A 20,967-nucleotide genomic window follows, 5' to 3' on the forward strand; every position below is an offset into this window, starting at 1 on the left:
CTCGAGTCATTATTGATATATAATCCACATATCGTTTCTTTAATATCACTTGATTTCATATTTTTTATAATATATCATTCTTTTGTTACTTAATTATAAGAATAATCATGATGAATGTCAATTACAGAACAAATTTACCAATGTAAAACTGCAAACCTGCTAAGCATTATTATACACTATAGCAGGGGTGGGCATTCCCGGTCCCGGAGGGCCACTGTCCTGCTCCAACCCCAATCAAACACACCTGGAAATCCCAATCAAATGCTTCAATATGACTTGGAAATGACATTCAGGTGTGTATAATTAGGGTTGGAGCCAAACTCTGCAGGACAGTGGCCCTCCAGGACCAGGAATGCCCACAGTCCTGCAGAGTTTAGCTCCAACCCTAATCAAGCACACCTGAACTTCATTTGCAAGTGATACGGAAAACTTTGATTAGATTGTTCAGGTGTGCTTGATTAGGGTTGGAGCTAAACTCTGCAGGACTGTGGCCCTCCAGGACCAGAATTGCCCACCCCCGGCCTACCACATGTAGGGTCAAAGCAAGCAACTCAAGGTTAGCCATGGTTGTTTGTCTAATAATTTCCATAAGGTATCATCTTTTATATTTGGCTAACAAAACACAACAACACTACCAAACAAACTGTATATAGCTGAATCTATTTTAAAAGAACTACTTTAAATCACAGCAGTTACTTAGTTTATAAGAGTAATTTAAAAAGTAAATGAGATTGTTTACTCAATTGTTCTACAAAGAGGGAACTGAAATTTGTAAGAACATTGTGTATTAAAAATATTGTTCATTTTGTTCTTTTTTTCAACAAATAAAATCCGTATTTCTATATTTGAGAAATTTAAGTTGGACTTGAGTAATAACGGTTTTATTTTTCAGAGTACAACTGTCCGTCATGGTAACAAATGAAGACAATTTTATCTTTACATGTGAACACAAAATATGTTTACAGATTCTCTTAATGTCGCCAGTCTTTTGGGTGAGTAGTCTTGAGCAGAACTTTACCAAAATCTATTACAGTATAACTCCCTTCGGTTCACTTCCAGAACTATATACTTTGCTCTTAAACAATATACTTTGTTCTTATGCTAAGTGCTTTTATGCAGTTGGCATCCATACACTCTTCCAGACCACAGCATTTCTCCAGAGCTCCTCTTGAAGAGAGGGATTTGAACTCATCCAGATTTTGCCTCCTTCCTCCTTCTCCTCTTCTTCATAGTGCAGCCACAAGCGTTTCAGAGGACAAACACACGAGTATTGGAGGAACTGACAGCCCTATAAAAAGAGAAATGAAAGAATCTATGCCAAAGGAGTCATATAATCACATTAGTGCTGACAATACGGCTTTGGTCAAATCGGCAAAATAGCTTTTATGCTTATTCAGTTAAACACGACAGAAAGAAAGAGATAAGAGTATATTTACAAAATAGTGAGCATGCCAAAGCCTAACAAATGCTGAGTCGATCTATTTGTCAGCACAAAAAAGGGGGAAATTTAACAGAACTAGTTCAATAGTGATTTGCATTAAAGGAACAATCAGTAATTTTATGTAAAATTTTGCTGGCCAATATGGAAGTGAACACCTAACAGCAGAATAATGCAGAAGTTTACATATATAAATGCCATTGTTGAAATTCTCCATTTACAGTAAGATATTTTTTATTTAACCTATTTTTATTCTTTGAAATGTGTCCAGTAATCAGGTGGCGTTATAGAGATAAGGCGAGTAGGCGTTTGACTGATGACATGACCACAAACATTAAAATACTGTGAAATAAAATGAAAATAAAAAGCGCATAATAAAAATTCCCCTCGTGTGAGTTTCAGGATTTCACTAAATCTCTTACCTCTTTACTTCCCCAATACCAAATGCTTTGAATCACACTGTGGTTGGCAAGAGCCTGGGTCAGCTGATCTCTGTCCCCTGTTATTATACTGACCAAACCTCCTGGGATATCAGAGGCCTGCAGGACCTTTGGTCAAAGAGCAGAGGTTAATGTTTTAGCAAATGTTACAAAAACATTGTGAACTGAAAAAGAAATTCATTGGCAAAACCGAAACACATTAAAGGAGGATTTGTAACGTTTTCAGTGACCAATGTTTCTCTCTTGCTTTTAATATACTATAAATGCCCTGAGGATGGTCGCTTGACCGAAAGCTTGGTGATTAAATTTGCTTTAAGGATTCAAGTGTGCAGACTTTATTTTTTTTGGGAGATTTTCAGTCTTGTTTGTCTAGCACCTTGGTGATCGTGAGTTCGGTGTAACTCCTTCAAAAATATACTATAAATAGAAAACTGGCAAACCTGAATAAATTCAAGAGCTGGAAGAGGGTATTTCTCACTTGGGACCATGACAACAGCATTACCCATGGCAACAGCTGCCCCCATTAAGGACACCAAAGATAGGATCGGTTTGTAGCTGGGAAGAACCACACCTACTACTCCTATAGCCTCAGGTGTCAACAGGGCAGAACCAGTCTGGGGCAGGAACTATACAGAGATAGACACAATTAAAACTAAATAAGTTCTCAGGTTAATAAAATAATCATGTGAACACCCAAGCGCTTATTATTAAAATCTGTATGGTCTTACTGGAATTCCACCCTGCTCTTTATCACAGCGTGCAGCCCATTCAGAAAGCCTGGAGATGCTAAGCTCCACCTCTTTGTCGGCCTCTTCCAATGCAATGCCAGTTTGAGTATGAATTGATGTAGCAATGTCGCGTTTCTTCTTTTCCAGGATGCCAGCAAGTGAGTAAAGGGACTGAGAGCGCGTAGCAGGACTCTTCTTCATCCACCTGCACAACATAGAAGGGGACAAACGTAAGGTTATCAGACTTTAGTCTGGATATCACAGAAAGGGTGACATATATTCTTACCAAAAAGTCTGGCCAATATAATTGGTTTAAATGCTTTAGTATTAATCTTCGTCCATATAAGCTTACCCTGGCTGAACCTTAATGGCAGCCTCCACAGCATTACGGACATCTTTTCTTCCTCCATCTGGGCAGTGAGCCAGCACAACACCCCCAGGGCCCAAAACTGACCTGCTGCAACCAGAGTCAGCTTTACGCAACTGACCACCCACTAATTGAGAGTAAAAGCGAGGGACACTGCAAAAGAGAGAAACAAATACTTTCAATGATACCTTACACATTCTGAAACAAGCTTGCTTCTTTTGTGACGGATCCAGAAAACCTTGAACCTATAAATGTTTTTATACAAAGTAGATAAAACCCACCTGGAAGGATCAAATCCTTCAGGTATCAGAAATTTAGATGCTGCAGACCCAAAACCATCATAATTAATAGAGGAAGGAGTGGAATGTGGGAGTGAGGGGGAGAGAGAAGGGCGCAGGAACTGATACAGTCCCTATAGAGGAAAAAAAGCACTGTTAGACATGTCAGGCAGTCAGATGCTATTTACCAAACTACTTAATCATTAGAAAACAGTACACAAACCAACTGAACAAAATTAAAGCATACACACTGAAAGTCCATTTTTAATTCAAAGAATAATTGTAAAAGTACATTTTGGTGAAAATGGTTCTAATAAATACATTATATACATAAGCAAGCAGTATTTGTATAATGTCCCTCTCTTCCTCCATCAGTGCAGTTTCCGCTTTCTCTCCGTCCGCACAAAGGCAGTGCAGGATCCACTACAGAATGACAGTTCACCCACACTGAACCTACAGATAGACTGTGGATATACAGAATAATAAAGATTAAAAGCATCAAGAAGGGCGAACAAGATGCCTAAATACACGCATAAGAATGTTTGTACCTTTTTGCCGACTCCAAAGCCAGTGTCAGGTCTTCAGTCCAGATAGAGGCAGCCTGACCATGAGGGCTATGGTTTCCTGCACACAACCACACATCACATAATCAAAACCCCTGCTGCTAAATTTTGCATGTATATGGTGGATTTCCAAGGGAATTCGCATTTGATTCAATAGTAAGTGAGATCGGTCTCACCGACAGTAACTCCCTCAGCAGAACTCCTGAAAGATATAATGGGCACAACAGGGCCTGGAGGAGGTGAAACAACAGAGTCACAGGAGGGAGCAAGGCCACACAATACAGTAGGGGGGTAGAGATTACCAGCAGGAGGAGGAGGACATGACTGAATCAGCTACAATATAAACATCAAGAAAACAATTAATACTGCCATAGTCAATGGAAAAAACTGAATTTCTTTTATTTTAGAATCTACTCAGTGTTGCCCCCTGCTGCTGAGCCCCCTGAACTGCTGTATCTATAAGACTTCTGTCCATTTCACTGGCGAGAGGAACACACTTCATTCCTGCCATTCTTAACCTCAGTCTCGAAACAACACTGTCACACACTGACTCCTGCACACACAGCACCCACCGACACTGCAGACAGACAGAGTTATTATCAAATGAATTGTACAAAAATATTATTTTATAAATGACTCTCAACTAGGGCTGTCACAATGATTAAATAATCGTCTCATCCAATTGTTTGACCTCATCGCGATGATTTCAAATCACCGCAATGATTGCACAACTCTCTAAAAAACAGAAGGGGGAGCTGTAGCGTCTGAATAAACGAGACGGTGTTAGATGGCGTTCCTTAACTGACAGTGTAATGGGATACATTGCAAAACCATTCAATACAGTGGAAAAAAACAGTATTTAAAGAAATGCTGCAAAACTTTGATAAGCAGTATGAACTATTTATTATTAAAGAATTACTTTTAAATATATGTTATGTGTATTAATATTCACTTTTTAGGTAAATCCAGCAAAAGATTTAATTTAAATAATCACAACAATGTATGAGAATGAAATGTCAAAGCAATAAAATAGACAATAGGCTTTATGCCCAGCTGCACTACTTCCTGAACTTCAGCCAGCTCCTTGTTTCCTGTCTGCCATTATTGGACAAACTGATTAATCCAGGTGTGCCTGACCTCAGTAGTCACAACAACAAGACAACACACCTGGATTAATCAGTTTGTCCAATAATGGCAGACAGGAAACAAGGAGCTGGCTGAAGTTCAGGAAGTAGTGCAGCTGGGCATAAAGCCTATTAATCATTAATCATCAAATTTCATAATCGTGACAGCCCTACTCTCACCTGCAGTTGTCTTCTGTGGACCACACTGCAACCAAGTGGACTATGAAGGTACTGCAGGAAAACTTTTTTTACTAAGTAACATTTATCTAAATTTGGTGCCATTCCCACAGCGGTGAAAGTAACACTATGTGTTATTGCAATTGCCATTAAAAAATGGGTGATGGGTATCTCCTTGGTTTCTCTCCTAATTTTAGCTGAAAGGTGGGCATTTACACCAGCATTGTGGTTTGACCCATGTATGTAGAATATTTTCTTACATCTTTCTTCTTTTTGAAGGCCATCTCTATCACTCCATCCACAGCACTGTCCAAGTCTGCAGAATCAAAGATGATAAAAGGGCACACAGAGCTGAGTAAGAAAGAGAAGGTCATGGGGACTCCGCAACCAGCTGATGCTTTAGCCAGCGCCTCTCCGGTCTTTTTACATCCGCTATAGGTCAAGTAGTTCACATGTGGATTTTGAGCCACTTTAACACCCAGTGATGATTCACCGCCTGTCACCACATTTAACACTCCAGCAGGAATCCCCGCTTCCATAAACAGCTGAGCCAACAGAAGGGCGGGAAGAGAGGTAGTCCTTCCAGGTACCACAATAACAGCATTACCTACAAAAATACACAGTCTATTACCAAGCCAAATGTTGTTGCTGTTGTTTTGTTACTGTACAGCTGCTTACATTAAAGGGATAGTTCGGCCAAAAATTATATTAAACCCATGGTTTGCTCACCCTGAAGCCGTCCGGGATGTATGTGTCCATCATTTTTCAGACGAACAGATTTTCAGTTATTTTAGAAACGTCCGTAAACTGCGGACACTCTCATCTTGAATGCAGACGCGACAAAGATGACGGCTTTTCCGGAAGCTAGTTATTTTTGTTTATAAAGTTTTAAATGTGGATATTTCTACAACAAAACGGCACGGATTACCCTCAAAAGGCCTTTGTTTATCACTGTGGAGCGGTTTAGATTTATTTTGTGAAGGATGGATGCACATTTTTTGGACTTGAAGGACGTGGACCCCGTAACTTTACATTTGATAAACTGAATGATCTTAAACATTTTCTAAAATAACTGAAAATGTGTTTGTCTGAAAAATGATGGACATATGCATCTCGTACGGCTTGGGGGTAACAAATCATGGGTTTAATATAATTTTTGGCCAAACTATCCCTTTAAATGTGAACAACATCTGTGAAAATAAAAAATGTGCATTATCACAATAGCAATATCACATGAACAAGAGTTGCATTATAACGTTGCACATGAGAAATGTTGCATTATAACTTAAATAAAAATACTCACCCATAGCTAGAGCTGGTAAAACCTTCAGCATAAGAGAGTACACAGTGCAGTCATCTGAAACAACCACTGCAACAACACCTGGGGAAACAAAATATATAATGACTCTTACAAACACACTTCCATTCATTCCTGCCCTTTCAGATATAAATTAAACATGTCTATCAATTTTTAACAAGTTCACTTTAAAAATAAACCAAATGACACACACCTCGAGGGTTCCACTCAGGCAGGATTGTGTCTCTGAGCTGAGCCCAGCTGGCATAGTACTGGGCCAGTCTGATCAATGCTGCAGGAGAGGTGGATGACTGCGAGAGCTCACACACCTCAGACACACACTGAGTGTGTATTTGCAGAACACCTGCTAACCTGAAGCACATACACATATGAATGTGGACTCAATGTGATGTATATTATTAAGGCTCATTATGTAAAAAACATTTTGTGAATATAATATATCCATCTTTTCTTGAATATTGACTGAGTAAGGTCATGTCAAATATCGAAATCAATGAACGAAATCAAACTTTGATGGATACATTTTATTAGATTATGCAAAGTATTTGGGACATGAGACATATTTTGACTAAATGTTTGCTGATTTAGTACCGGTGTAAAACTTTGGCTCTCTGGTAACAGCTCAGATCACTCCAGGTTTTAAAGCCTGCCGATGCAGAGGAAGCAACTGATGCAACATCCTGATCATTAGCACAAACAATGCTGCACACAACCTCAGCTGTAAAGAAAGAAGAGGACAAAAGTTTTTTATCATTGCATCGAACTGCAGATTAAAATTTAAGGATTAAAGTGACACTTCCCTTTTTTTTGGAAAATATGCTTGTTTTCCAGCTCCCCTAGAGTTAAACATTTGATTTTTATAGTTTTTGAAATCCATTCAGCTGATAATCTATTGAATCTGATTAGACCATTAGCATTGCGCTAAAAATAACCAAAGAGTTTCAATATTTATCCTATTTAAAACATGACTTTTCTGTTACATCGTGTACTAAGACCGATAGAAAATTAAAAGTTGTGATTTTCTAGGCAGATATGGCTGTGAACTATACTCTCAAACTGGCGTAATAATCAAGGACTTTGCTGCTGTAACATGCCTGCTGCAGGCGTAGTGACATTACGCCCTGCCCGAAAATAGTCCCCTTGGTCACTTTCAATCATAGATATATACACTAGATGTTGCCTTGGGGTTCTAAGCATGCGTCAAAATCGCCACCATCTTGGAACAGGGGTCTTGTCATAGGAAGTAGCCAGGTAATGCTACTATCTCCGCCTGTACTTCGAAATCATGGACGAATCCAGACTTTCGTGCTGCGTATGGATGTTAGGCCTGATAGCACTATGCATTATAGTTAGAAAAAGTAGATTTTTATAATATCAAAACTTTTATTTTTTTCTGGACACAACGCTAAATACATGTCTGACTGTTGGAACAAACCAAATAAACATGTAGAAAATCGCATTCATGACAATTTATGGTGATTTTATTTCCGTTACACAATTGCCTACAAGGACACTGATGCAGGGCTCCCCGTTTCAAGATGGTGGCTCTATTTGACGCATTCGTTCAAATGAACTGCCATAGCCAAGGCGACATCTAGTGTACATATCTATGACTTTCAATAGCAGGGACTATTTTCAGGTGCTGCATAATATCATTGCACCTGCTGCAGCCATGTTACGGCAGCAAAGTCCTTGATTATTACGCCAGAATGAGAGTATAGTTCCTAGCCATATCTGCCTAGAAAATTACAACTTTTAATTTTCTGTCAGTCTAAGTACACAATGTAACTACAGAAGAGTTTTAAATATTGAAACTCTTTGGTTATTTTTTAGTGCGATGCTAATGGTCTATTCAGATTCAATGGATTATGCTACGCTATGCTAAAAGTGGTACTGCCAGACCCGGAGATCTGCTGAATGGATTCCAAAATGGTAAAAATCTAATTCTAACTCTAGGGGAGCTGGAAAATGAGCATACTTTCAAACAAAGTGGAGTGTCCCTTTAAGCTTACCATTAGAATCTGTCACATTGTGACTCTGCCTTTCCCCAGGGCAGGAAAATTTCCCTTCTGCAAAGAACCCAAGGGTGCGAGAATGCTTCTCAAGCCAGGACTGAAGAGAGAGATGATATAGAGATAAAAAGGTTAGGATTTAAAATAAATAAATAACTGGAACTAGGACACTTCACACCATAATTTGCCAATACAACACAGAATTCAATTTGACAAACCTGCTGCAAATTTAAATACGTTTCTTTTGTTGACACACTTTAAGGTTAATAGAAAAAACTATTAAAACGGCAAATAAAAATATTGTAGGCCATGTTGGATTTGAGTAAACATAGGCTGGTCTGTTCCACCTCTCAGAGAGAACCAATAGAATGGTTTTAAAGATAGGTTAAAGGTTACAGTAGATCATTCAAAGATATGGCTTTACAAAATACTGTTATGACTTTAGCTTGTTGCATCTCTGTACTTTGCTTTCAGAATTGAAGTCATGCATCTTCCCACACAAATGAACTTCACAGATCACTTGTCACATGCTTTTCTCGTGAACAACAGTGTGCCACGAGTTTCCTAATGTGCTGTTACACGCAAAACGTGTTGATGTAAAAGATCCCATCTGATAAAAATATTACAGCGTGATAAATCACCAAACTTGAATGTCAAAGTGCAGTAACGTTACCTGTGCAGTTGCAAAGCTCGTGCTGGATGGTCCGTATTCCATATTCTGAAAGATGTCGTGCACGGTCTTTTGAGAAATACCTGCCATAACAATTAAAACAACTGCAAATATCCGAGTGCTAATTCGATGTTAAAACACGTAAATATCAAACAAGTAACACTGATTCAAAAGAGCACTCAACGTGGATATCCAACTACACGCAAATATTTCTTCCTACATTGTAATTTTCGTCAGCGCAAGTAAACTCCTCCTCTAAACTATTCTCTTTTACGATTGGACAAATGGGGCATGGATAGATGCTCTTCGAACTCATGCAGCACTGCGCAGACTGATCGGAATATGACATCAAATCACAGCTTTTCCGCTGTTCTTTGATGTCATACGCCGACCGGTCTGCGCAGCGGGCATGAAATCCAACACGCCTTTAAATTCAGTACGTGATCATTATTAATGTCAATCAAGGATAATTCTCAAAATGTGTAATATTTTGGCCTTGTAATATTGTAATATAAACACGTAATTCATCCCACAAACGCGATAAAGTGAGACGTGACCGTTTAGTACAATACCTTCATTATAATCAGCACTGCGTTAAAAATGCGCAAATTCACATGAAGGGTGTTTCTGCAGCTGTTGCTCGTCCTTACAGGAAAAGTTGGGAGAGCCAAAGTACAGTTGACTTTGTCGTTCCCATGTGTAACATCGAAAGCGTTTAGTATACTATATATATTTACTTTATTTTAACTTTTTTTACTTGATTTTGATATGGCGTGCGAAGGTTCGCATGGTAAGTTGCTATTTTTGTTCATTGTTTTGAACAATGGTAATGTTGTTTATGTTACTCATGTTTCAGTTCGCTTTGCAGATGATCAAATTGGAGAAGCACTCTTAATAGGGTGAGTTTAACTTTATTAATCTTTGGTCTGATACAGAATGATTAGTTTTGCGTTTAGCTGCTATTATTTCATGTAGGTAAGTGCACACTTGCTTAAATAAACATATAAATCTTGAATAAGTATGTATAATGGATTTTTTTTGGGCATGAGTCTGGCAAATAAACTGAATTGAATCAAATTTGTCTTTCAGGGTGGTAAGACATCAGGTAATGACCGTGGCAACAGAAGGAAACGCAGCTCCAGTGTCTCTTCCTGAAGCTCCAGCAATAAGCAACAGTCAGGACCAAAAGCTTGTTGAACAGCTGGCAGAGACCATCAGAGTGATCGGTGACAAACTTGATCATGATACAGAATTTAATGAGTCAGTCCAAAATGTGGATCTTTTATTAACCACATGTTTACCATACCTTACCACAAATAGATTTACCACACGGACTTTCTGTTCTTCATATCTCGCAGCATGATTGATGGTTTAGGTAAAGTGTGTGATAAAAGCAGTTTCTGGACACTTGTGGAGAAAGTTTTCAAGGATGATCAGATCAACTGGGGAAGAATTGTAGTGCTGTTTTATTCAGTTGGAAGACTGGCTGCAAAGGTATCAGATTTGATCCGGGTGTATGCATGTTTTCACTGTTACACAGTTTTTTTTAGCATATATCAGCTGTTTGCACATATGCTGTATTATGTGTATATGCAGTAAATTTCTCTCTAAGCCTTTTAATTCTCTATCTAGATGGTCCTTGCACGCCTACCCAGAATTGTTTCTGATATTTTGTCCTTAAGTCTTGATTACTTCAGGAGACGTCTGTTGGGTTGGATTTGCAAAATGGGAGGATGGGTAAGAAACAGTAAAGAAACCAATTATTGCATCTAATATTGTAATAACACTGAGATTTATATGTGTGTGTGTGTGTGTGAATACTTTCTGAATGCTGTATACTGGATAATGCACTCACCTAAAGGATTATTAGGAACACCTGTTCAATTTCTCATTAATGCAATTATGTAATCAACCAAACACATGGCAGTTGCTTCAATGCATTTAGGGGTGTGGTCCTGGTCAAGACAATCTCCTGAACTCCAAACTGAATGTCAGACTGGGAAAGAAAGGTGATTTAAGCAATTTTGAGCGTGGTGTGGTTGTTGGTGCCAGACGGGCCGGTCTAAGTATTTCACAATCTGCTCAGTTACTGGGATTTTCACGCACAACCATTTCTAGGGTTTACAAAGAATGGTGTGAAAAGGGAAAGACATCCAGTGTGTGGGAGTCCTGTGGGTGAAAATGCCTTGTTGATGCTAGAGGTAAGAGGAGAATGGGCCGACTGATTCAAGCTAATAGGAGGACAACTTTGACTGAAAAAAACTCATTACAACCGAGGTATGCAGCAAAGCATTTGTGAAGCCACAACACGCACAACCTTGAGGCGTTTGGGCTACAACAGCAGAAGACCCCACCGGGCTACAGCATCGGGCTCATCTCCACTACAAACAGGGAAAAGAGGCTATAATTTGCACGAGCTCACCAAATTGGACAGTTGAAGACTGGAGAAATGTTGCCTGGTCTCGATTATAACCACCATGTACTGATCTTCTGATGTGTGATGTTTATCTTCATACGCGGAGAGATGCGCACATGGACAAAACCATTAGAAAGCCGGTTAAGGTGTTTACCTGCCACGCGAAATCGGCTTAATGAGCAAAAAACTACCTGTGCTGATCGGTTTTTGCTTACGCCGTTTATGGTCTTTCCCCGATAAAGGAAAACCGTTTTACGTGTTTACATGACCCCACACGTTATCAGTTTATTAAGCATAATCGGTGTAAGACTGTGCATGTAAATGCACTCAATGCTACGTAGAATTAAGGCCGATCTGAAGGCGAAAGGGGGTCAAACACAGTATTAGTGTGGTGTTCCTAATAATCCTTTAGGTGAGTGTATGTTATTCATGAGTAATTTACATCTCCTTTCAGTTTTGTTACCCCATATGTTGTATATATCTGCTCATCTAAAACATCTGTTAAATTCGTTTTTTGTTGTAGATAAGCAGCATTCCTGCACTGGCCCGTTTCTCCATAGAGCGGTTTTCTAGTGCTTCTCTGAGTACTTATTCTTTCGTTTTTGGAGCTGTGCTGACCTTCACAAGTGGTGCACTGTTAGGAGCTTTCATTGTCTGGAGACTTAACAAAAGCAGCTAAGATGAAGAGAATGGAGCAATCACACCAAAAGTATCAATCATATTCTTGATTTTATATTAAGATGAAATAAGATGATCTTCAGGGTGATTTTGCAATATGCATCTTTTGCTATAAATCTTTCATAATATTCCTTTCATTTTATATATATTTATATTTTTGTACGTTTAATCTGGTTACAATAATTACATACATATTTATTTTGGATCAGTGAAGAGTTATTTAAGCATTGACCTGACATTATGTAGTCTATACTTTACTTTAAAACAGACTGCATCAATGGTCTGTTGTAATCCGTTTTTGTAAACCCCCTTGAATACATAATGTGTTTATTGGCACTTGATCATATTTTTGTCTTAATTCTCTGCCTCTAGTCATGCAGAAATGTTGAAGCTCTGCCCCTGGAGTTTTAGGGCTTTTGTAGATATTGGTACGGAGAATATACAGACTTTATTATATCATTGTCTTTTTTTGTATATGGAATAAATGAGTGTATTTTCATTCATGGTGCTGTGTTGCTATAATGTATTTACTACATATCACACAAAGTATAAAGCATTAGCCTCCCACATGAGATTGTTGCAAAATTTATTTCATTGCGTGTGACTGAAATAATGAAAATTCTTGTTTAATTATAGGGTAATAAGTTTTAACCAATAACAAAGTGGCTCTTCCGTGAAACAGAGAATGCAGCAGTAGGCAAAAATGTTTTCACTTTCACTAATGTTAGCTCAGACTGCGATCGACGCCAGCAGTCGGACAACACTCCCATATTCTTTCTGTTATAGACGAGAAATCTTGTTGAACCTCTAAGGAGATTATTTTATGCTATTAAGAGACTATTATGATCTTTTGATGCACGTGAAGTCCGAGTAGATCTATTTGGAAAGCGGGTCATCGACAAGTTCAAGACCAGGAAAGATGGCATCAGGTATTCAGACTTTAATAAAGTACAATTACTCTATAAAAATAGAACTGGTTAATTGTATATGAAGTGTGAGTCAAATATAATCTCAAAAGTTTCAAGATTTGTCTTTGTAACATGGTAAAATAAAACAAATTAATATCATAGACGCGATAAACTGAGACTGTCACGGCGATCAGTACAAATGCTCACAATAATCAGCACTGCGTTAAAAATGCGCACGAGATCGGCTTTACTTGCCATTCCCATCTGTGACTATTGGGGCGTTTCCTGGACAGGGTTTATAGTCCCAGACTAAAATGCATGTTTGAGTTGCCTTCATTTATAAACACCTTGCACTGACATATCTTAATATATCAGTGGCATTTTTTTTTTGTAAGATATGTTTGTAAAAACTACTTAAATGTCCGAATATAACTAAAACCTAGTCCTTGATTAATTTAAACCCTGACCGGGAAACCGCCCCATAATATATTTTTATTTTATACTAATATTTTTGCTTAATTTTTAGTTAATTAAGGCTTGTGTGAAAGTTTAGGTTAACTCTTGAAGAATGTGAATGTTGATTGCTACTTTTTAATTCACTTTGCAGATTATCAGATTGGAGAAGCACTCTTAATAGGGTGAGTTTAACTTTCCTAAACTTTGGTCTGATACAGAATAATTTGTTTTTGTTTGTTGTGTGTTTCGCTGTTAGTTTCTTACGAAAGGCACTAAATAAAGCACACTTACCTTACCTATATTATGGCAACAGTTAAATCCTGAATCAGGCATTACTTTCACATTTATGTGGTTTAGGACACATAGATGCAGATGTTAGCACTGTGAATTGAATCAAATCTGTCTTTCAGGGTGGTAAGACATCAGGTAATGACCGTGGCAACAGAAGGAAATGCAGTGACTCTTCCTGAAGTTCCAGCAATAAGCAACAGCTATGACCAGAAGCTTGTTGAACAGCTGGCAGAGACCATCAGAGTGATCGGTGACAAACTTGATCAGGATACAGAATTTAATGAGTCAGTCCAAAATGTGGATCTTTGTTGTTTTTTACTAAAATATACTCTATATCGGATTTACCATACATTTTCTACATTTCCTTTTTTATTTTCTTACAGCGCATTTGATGGTTTAGTTAAAGTGTGTGATAAAAACAGTTTCTGGAAAATTGTGGAGAAAGTTTTCAAGGATGATCAGATCAACTGGGGAAGAATTGTAGTGCTGTTCTATGCAGTTGGAAAACTGGCGGCAAAGGTATCGGATTTGATCCGGGTTTATAAATCTTCACATTGTTTGTAAATATATCATCTATTTGCACATACAGTGTATTATGTTGTGTATTTGCAGTAAATTAGCCTTTAAGCCCTTTAATTCTCCATCTAGATGGTCATGGCACGCCTACCCTGTATTGTTTCTGATATTCTGGCCTTAAGTCTTGATTACTTCAAGAGATATCTGTTGGATTGGATTTGCAAAATGGGAGGATGGGTAAGAAACACTGTTTATTCTATCTAATATTGTAATACTAAGATTTTGTGTGTGCAGTGGCGGCTCGTGACTGCTCTTCCTAGGGGCGCGAATTCGAAATAAGTGTTCGGAGTGTCATGCGTGTTGCTCATGTTTGTTCATGTGCATCACGTGTTTTGTCAAAATAAGTGCCTGCTGCACACAGGTCAAAACCGCTCGCGTTCACAAAATACTCGTAAACAGTAAACTCTGATTACACATGAGATTATGCGAGTATCTGGCAAACGCGAGCGTCTCTTTTATCATAACCCTTTAGACGCTTCTACAGCAGGCACTTATTTTGATGTACAAGACACATGATGCACATAGGATCACTTGGCACGACGAACACATATTTTGAAATGACGAACCACACACATGACGGGCTACATACATGTATCGTGCGCCCCCTTGAAAAATAAGTCACCGGCAGCCACTGTGTGTGTGTGTGTGTGTGTGTGTGTGTGTGTAGCGTAAAATTGCATCTGACCTCCATATAGTATATCTCTCTGATTAAAACATCTCATTTGTTATAGGTTAAAAGTATCCCTGCACTGGCCCAATTCGCTATAGAGCAATTTTCTCGTACTTCACCGAAAAATTATTCTTTCGTTTTTGGAGCTGTGTTGACCTTCACAAGTGGTGCACTGTTAGGAGCTTTCATTTTCTGGAGACTTCACAAAAGCAGCTAAGATGAAGAGAATGGAGCACTCACAACTAAAATAGCAACTCTTTAAGACCTCATTGTTGAACGTTAATGATGACAAGATTATATGCAGCGTCATTTTGTAATATGCATCTTTTTCTAGACCTATACATTTATTGTAACATTACTTTTATTTTTATATGTATGCATAATATTTTTGTAAAAGATATTTATTCTGGTTACAGTTATTAAGTTTAAGAATAATAACTCAGGACAGTCTCAGGAAGTTAAACTGTAACCTATGATGTCATAAATCATATAGATGTTTCTCAAAAGAAAATCGTTTTGTCCACCCCCTGGTGTATTTGATGCATATGATCATTTATTAAGAAAATGAATCCACAGAAATGTTTTTGTCTTGTTTCTTTCTTAAATGTTCTGTGCCTTTACAGGTTCAATTATGTACTTCGTAATATCATTATTTTCTTTGTATGGAATGGATGAGGATGTATGATCTCATTACTGCTTATTGTTAGTGAATTAAAACTTGAACCTATCTTGTAAAATGTTCAGAATAAAGCCTATTCATTAATAATTTTCTTATCAAAATATGATAGGCTATGACATATCTAGGAACATCGTTTTTTTTTGTGCATCAGGTTTTTGCAATAAAGTATACTGTTGGTAAATATTTCTTTCAAACTAAGCTATTTACTGTATTTCCTTGTTTTGCTGACGGGAATCTATGAGGAAATAACAAGTGTAGCGTAAATTGTTTCACTTTTATTTTTTCTGAGTATGATGCTGCATAGACGATAAGATTTACTAAACCTCTTAGGTAATTTCAAATTTCGGTAGTAATCTATGTATAGGCTACTTTGCCCACATACTCTCCAAAAAAATGCTTAATCCACAAAGGTACACATGTCTTGGTTTTATTAAAGGCATTCCAACAGCAGTATTTAAAACTGGCATTAATTGCTAGGCAAGCAATTTTTGTGGTAGGCTTTAAAGTCATTAATATACCTAAATATGTTATATTGTGTCATTTAATAAAAATATAATCAAAAGAAGCGAAAGACCAAACTCTATTGGTATTTTAATAATGTTTCCCTTCATTTTCATACAAAATAAATAACTAAAATATTAAATATAAAGGGTTTCTGGTTGCAACTTTTATTAAAAGATTTTTTATTCAACATCCAATTATTTTCATTTGCGATTAAAAAGAAGGAAACACAGTGCACACACCACTACGGCAAGCTTGCAGTCTTTAACTCCTCCCTCGACTGCAAGTGGGAAACCTCGCCAAAGGCCCTGTCCCAAATTGCATACTCTGGACTTATGGACTTCTTCAGAGTCCACACTTTGATGACATAATGTAGTGCGGACCTTAGGGACCCTTGACGGGAGTCCACGAAGGCACACCGGAGTCGTATTTTGGGACAGACTTGAGTATCACACCAGAAATAGGAAGATACGTTGCCCATCAGTGTGAATTTCTCGATTCCGTGGTCTGATTGGTCTGATTGCTCTTTAGCAAGGACTTCTGGGTTGGTAAAGTGCCCAAAGCTTGCTGCACCACCGAAGTCTGAATTCATGGGAGCAAAGGGGGCTTTGATGACCACACTTCGGAGCATAAAAATTACAGATGGGACACCCTACGAACACGTAGACTAAGTGTTTGTTTAAGGCAACAAGACTGAAAGTACACATGAAGTGTGCCAATTGGGACAGGGCCGATCGGTCTGCACAGCACCGCATGAACTCGAACCCACCTGATCTCTCTTTACATCCAGTCATATGGTATGGCAGCTGTGCGGAGTCCGGAAAAAGATTGCAGCGATTAGCAATAAGCAACATGACCCCACTTCAAACAATCCAATCAATTCTCATTGGATGAATTTGAATGAAAGTCCAGCCATACCTTTTTCATTTCAGAAGCCGTTTCACTCAGATATCTGTCACCACAAGGAAAATTTGACAATCGCTACTTTTGTTTCATGGTGACTTTAAGAAACATTTGAATATTTACTTTGCATTAATAGTTGGGTCATTCTATGAAAATGGTGGCTTTTTGAACAGACAACTTTTTAAAAATGTAATTTTTTTATAGCAAAACTTATAGTTAGATAATAGTTAACCTCTTAACATTATAAATCAACTTAAATGACAGCTAAATGTATTTTTATATTTTTACTACATTACTTTAAAAAAATGCTTGTACTGCTTTTTTTGTCACTGATGTTACCTATATTTAGATGACAATTCAGGCTTCCCAGAATGTATTTTGACTATTTTATTTGCATACATAATCAAAGACAGAAAAAGTTAATGTAATATTAAGAAATTGTCTTGATTAGTAATAATTTACTTTAAACAGGTATGCGTAAAGTTCTATTGTGTGACCTTTTTCTATTTCTACCATTGTGTTTTTTGTAGAAATAATTGAGGTTGAGTGATCAAAATTGAATGATGATATCCTTAAAATGCTAACTTATGAAAGCAGCAACAGTAACACCAGTGACAAATCTGCAGACATAATGCCATATCTAAGATTGCGGCCACAGCTCAAACCACACTTGTTAAATTGTAAATAAATCACTTATTCATGCAATTTGAAAAATTATATTAATAAAATTTCCTTTCCCCTTACCATAAACTGTAGTAACACCAGTGACACATCTTAAGGCCTCGCATGAAATTATCAAATTATTCATCAAATTGCTAAAAGATGAGGAGAGAGTGCACACTCACTATGTGCTTTTCAAAACAGCCATGCCCATAATGAATGTTTGACCCATGAAGAAGTTGGCAAGGATGTTGATTTTTTTCAAAGTGGTGGTTTTTATAAATTGTAACACCAGTGACATGAAATTGAGGGACAGGTATTCCCAGTAAATTATTTATAATATGTAATTGATATTTTAGTTTTTTAAGTAGTCTACTAAATAACTGTACTTTGTATTATGACATTTAAAGGGGGAGAATAATATATTTTTTAACTCAAAATATGTCACTAAACCATGACTCCTGACCCGAGGGACAAGCCAATTTCATTGTACTGACCGTGTTCTACAATATATATAAAAAATGGTTTGCAATATAACTGTCTTACATATGTTTTATTAATAATAAAACACTTCAATTAAAACATATATTTTGTGTCATTATCTGACAATGTTTTTCCTGGTGGTTGGGGCCGGGACAGGAAAGCCACCATTTTCATAGAATGACCCAGTTGTCTTTTACCTCTCAGCAATTTTACCTCCTTCTTTGAATATAACAACTCATCTCTATTCAAGATAAATAATAGTAAGCACTGTTTCTTGAAACTTTGGCAAAAACATGTCCCACTAAGAAAAGTGCTAATTCTGTTTTAAATTAATAACATTTTCATGAAGAAAAAGAATCAAAGTTATAATCAGGGGTCCTTTGCACATATGTACGGTTCTTTTATAGGTTTATTTTTATTTTTTATTAATTTAATGAATATATGCTGGCCCGTTGCCTACAAAATCAGCTGTCCTATGTTAAGAGATAATCATTTCAACTTGATTAAAAAAGCCAAAAGTAATAATTGAATTGAATAATATATTTACCACATTGTAATAACAGTAAGTAACAGTAAGTTTTGAACAATATTTCCTATTATTTTGTGATTGCTCAAAATGTGTCCCACATCGTCACCACCGTCAGATATTTATAAAAAGCAATAAAATCAGACAACTACAGGGTCAACTGCATTCCTGAGGACCCCATTTTCAAACCTTCAGCTCTTCTGCATAAGATCACTCAAGCTCCTGTATGTTTGATATTTTCTCTTAAACTATTTTTGGACACTGCTACTGTGACAACCATAACATGTCAACACCATCATCTTTGTAAAAAAATATTAGATTAGATTATGAAATAAATGTATCATTTTAAGAAGAGGTCTGAAGTAGCTAGCAACAGAGGGGAAACAAGATGGCTAATGTGAACAACTCATCTATTTTTTTAATCTATATTAGGTTTTTGTCACCACCATCAGATGTCACCACCGTCAGGTTTTCTGTCTTTTCTGTCAGGTTTTATGTATTTTAGGAAGTTATGATTTGATTTTTGTCAATCACAGGGCTCAGGAATGTTATTTTTTGGACCAAATATTTACATAAAGTTTAAGCAAGACATTACATTTTGGAATAATGAGGCCAATGTCACCACCGTCAGATTAGTGTCACCACCGTCAGACGGAGTTTTATTTGTATATGCTTACAATATGTTTCTTCAGTGCTGTTGAGTTATTAAATTAATAGTCTCTAGTAATACAAAAATATGTTTATTAAATAAAAAATCATTACTTTTTCTATTTAGGCTTAAAGTAAATGTTGTATGAGTAATCACTGGAAAAACGCCTATTTTATGAAAAAAATACGAACAGGGGATGTTGCACTAGTAAATTGCTGAACAGCCAAGACTTTGGTCTATAATATACCTTCAGATTTTGTAATTTAACTAACTTTTTTTCCAAATTTAAACCTGTTTTTTCTAAATTCCCAAGAATCACTGTAAGGTGAAAGGACTTGTAAATTTGAGTTGATTCAACAAAAGAATTTAAGACAGCAAAGAATTTTCGGATTCCGACGCACATGGGTGGGGTGTATGCTTGTTGCCACGCTGAAATGGAAAGCCTGTTCTGCAACAATTGTTGCTCATGGTTTAGATTTCAAATACCTGAAGATAAAAAAACTGCACAAAACTAATGCTGTACAATTCAATATCAGATTGTCATTTTCTTTTTTCTTTAACCTCCGTGTTTCAATAGCATGAGTAAAATGAAACCTCAAAGATTAAATACATAAATACAAAATCATTTAGATAAATATTTGTACAGGCATGTGGTTAAATTAACAACCAAGAACTAATAAAATGGGTAAAACACTTTAAACACAAATTATGAATATTAAATACCTTTAGATTAATTAATTTAATCTTTACTGTATCAACCCAGAAAAATCAGATCAATGTTTGAAGAATGACACGGGACTCGTAATGAAAATTTTGGCATGAGCTTTTTAACATTTTTATTGAGTTTTTGACTTTTTTAATTGTATCTCATTTTTCTAATGTTTTTTTTTTTCTTTTCCTATCTGTAATGGAGAAGATTTGATCAGGTAGGTTTGCATTCACGTTCAAACTTTCATACTTTTAGTAATATAACAATTTTTTAAGTCTCAGTTTTCACAAACTCTGTTAAATTATTACAGTTTATTAATTGTTTTTTTTTTATTATACATTTCAAAAATATAAAAGGTAAATAATAAACATTCCATTGAAATATGTTTTATACAGTTCTTGATATTTTTTCTCTTTTATTTATGACAATAAAATTGTATCCAGCATCAATCTTAGTACGTAGCATAGAACTCGTTCATTGTTTTGGGAACCTTCTCTTTCTCACTGGCCTCTCTCTCTCTTCTCTCTTTATCTCTGTCTCGGTTTATTAACTCGGGGGTTTATGTATGGTTAAGGTCGCGCTCAGCAGTAGACACAGCAGCTCCGTATGCTGTGATTGATAGTGCAATGAATTCCCCCTTTAAACAAGCTACACGTAGAGACAGCAAGTTAAAGTGCAACTGAAGTATAAAAAATATGGTGGCCCAAATATATATATATATATATATATAATAGTACTGTAGGTTCA

At 36.8% G+C, this 20,967-nt stretch overlaps 3 protein-coding genes across 3 annotated transcripts; 2 read left to right on the plus strand and 1 right to left on the minus strand.

Moving 5' to 3' along the window:
• Window positions 1-865: 865 nt before the first annotated feature.
• aldh16a1 (aldehyde dehydrogenase 16 family, member A1) lies at window positions 866-9,366 on the minus strand. Its single transcript, XM_073857276.1, has 16 exons — window positions 9,119-9,366; window positions 8,446-8,545; window positions 7,025-7,151; window positions 6,627-6,784; window positions 6,419-6,496; window positions 5,376-5,722; window positions 4,229-4,391; window positions 3,991-4,143; window positions 3,800-3,875; window positions 3,606-3,715; window positions 3,255-3,381; window positions 2,959-3,126; window positions 2,607-2,811; window positions 2,319-2,504; window positions 1,861-1,986; window positions 866-1,288 (listed from the first exon to the last, which is right to left on the minus strand). The coding sequence occupies exons 1-16, from the start codon at window positions 9,203-9,205 to the stop codon at window positions 1,112-1,114; spliced, it is 2,388 nt and encodes a 795-aa protein (XP_073713377.1). The 5' UTR covers window positions 9,206-9,366; the 3' UTR covers window positions 866-1,111.
• Window positions 9,367-9,723: 357 nt separating this feature from the next.
• Window positions 9,724-12,708, plus strand: baxb (BCL2 associated X, apoptosis regulator b). Its single transcript, XM_055193944.2, has 6 exons — window positions 9,724-9,905; window positions 9,984-10,014; window positions 10,205-10,375; window positions 10,474-10,609; window positions 10,748-10,852; window positions 12,055-12,708. Exons 1-6 carry the CDS (start codon window positions 9,884-9,886, stop codon window positions 12,208-12,210), a joined length of 621 nt encoding a protein of 206 aa, XP_055049919.2. The 5' UTR covers window positions 9,724-9,883; the 3' UTR covers window positions 12,211-12,708.
• Window positions 12,709-12,846: 138 nt separating this feature from the next.
• LOC141348973 (apoptosis regulator BAX-like) lies at window positions 12,847-16,288 on the plus strand. Its single transcript, XM_055193946.2, has 6 exons — window positions 12,847-13,138; window positions 13,725-13,755; window positions 13,984-14,148; window positions 14,248-14,383; window positions 14,513-14,617; window positions 15,172-16,288. Exons 1-6 carry the CDS (start codon window positions 13,129-13,131, stop codon window positions 15,325-15,327), a joined length of 603 nt encoding a protein of 200 aa, XP_055049921.1. The 5' UTR covers window positions 12,847-13,128; the 3' UTR covers window positions 15,328-16,288.
• The last annotated feature ends 4,679 nt before the right edge of the window (window positions 16,289-20,967 follow it).

The sequence above is a fragment of the Misgurnus anguillicaudatus genome, chromosome 19 (assembly GCF_027580225.2).
Source record: "Misgurnus anguillicaudatus chromosome 19, ASM2758022v2, whole genome shotgun sequence".
Classification (NCBI taxonomy): Eukaryota; Metazoa; Chordata; class Actinopteri; order Cypriniformes; family Cobitidae; genus Misgurnus; species Misgurnus anguillicaudatus.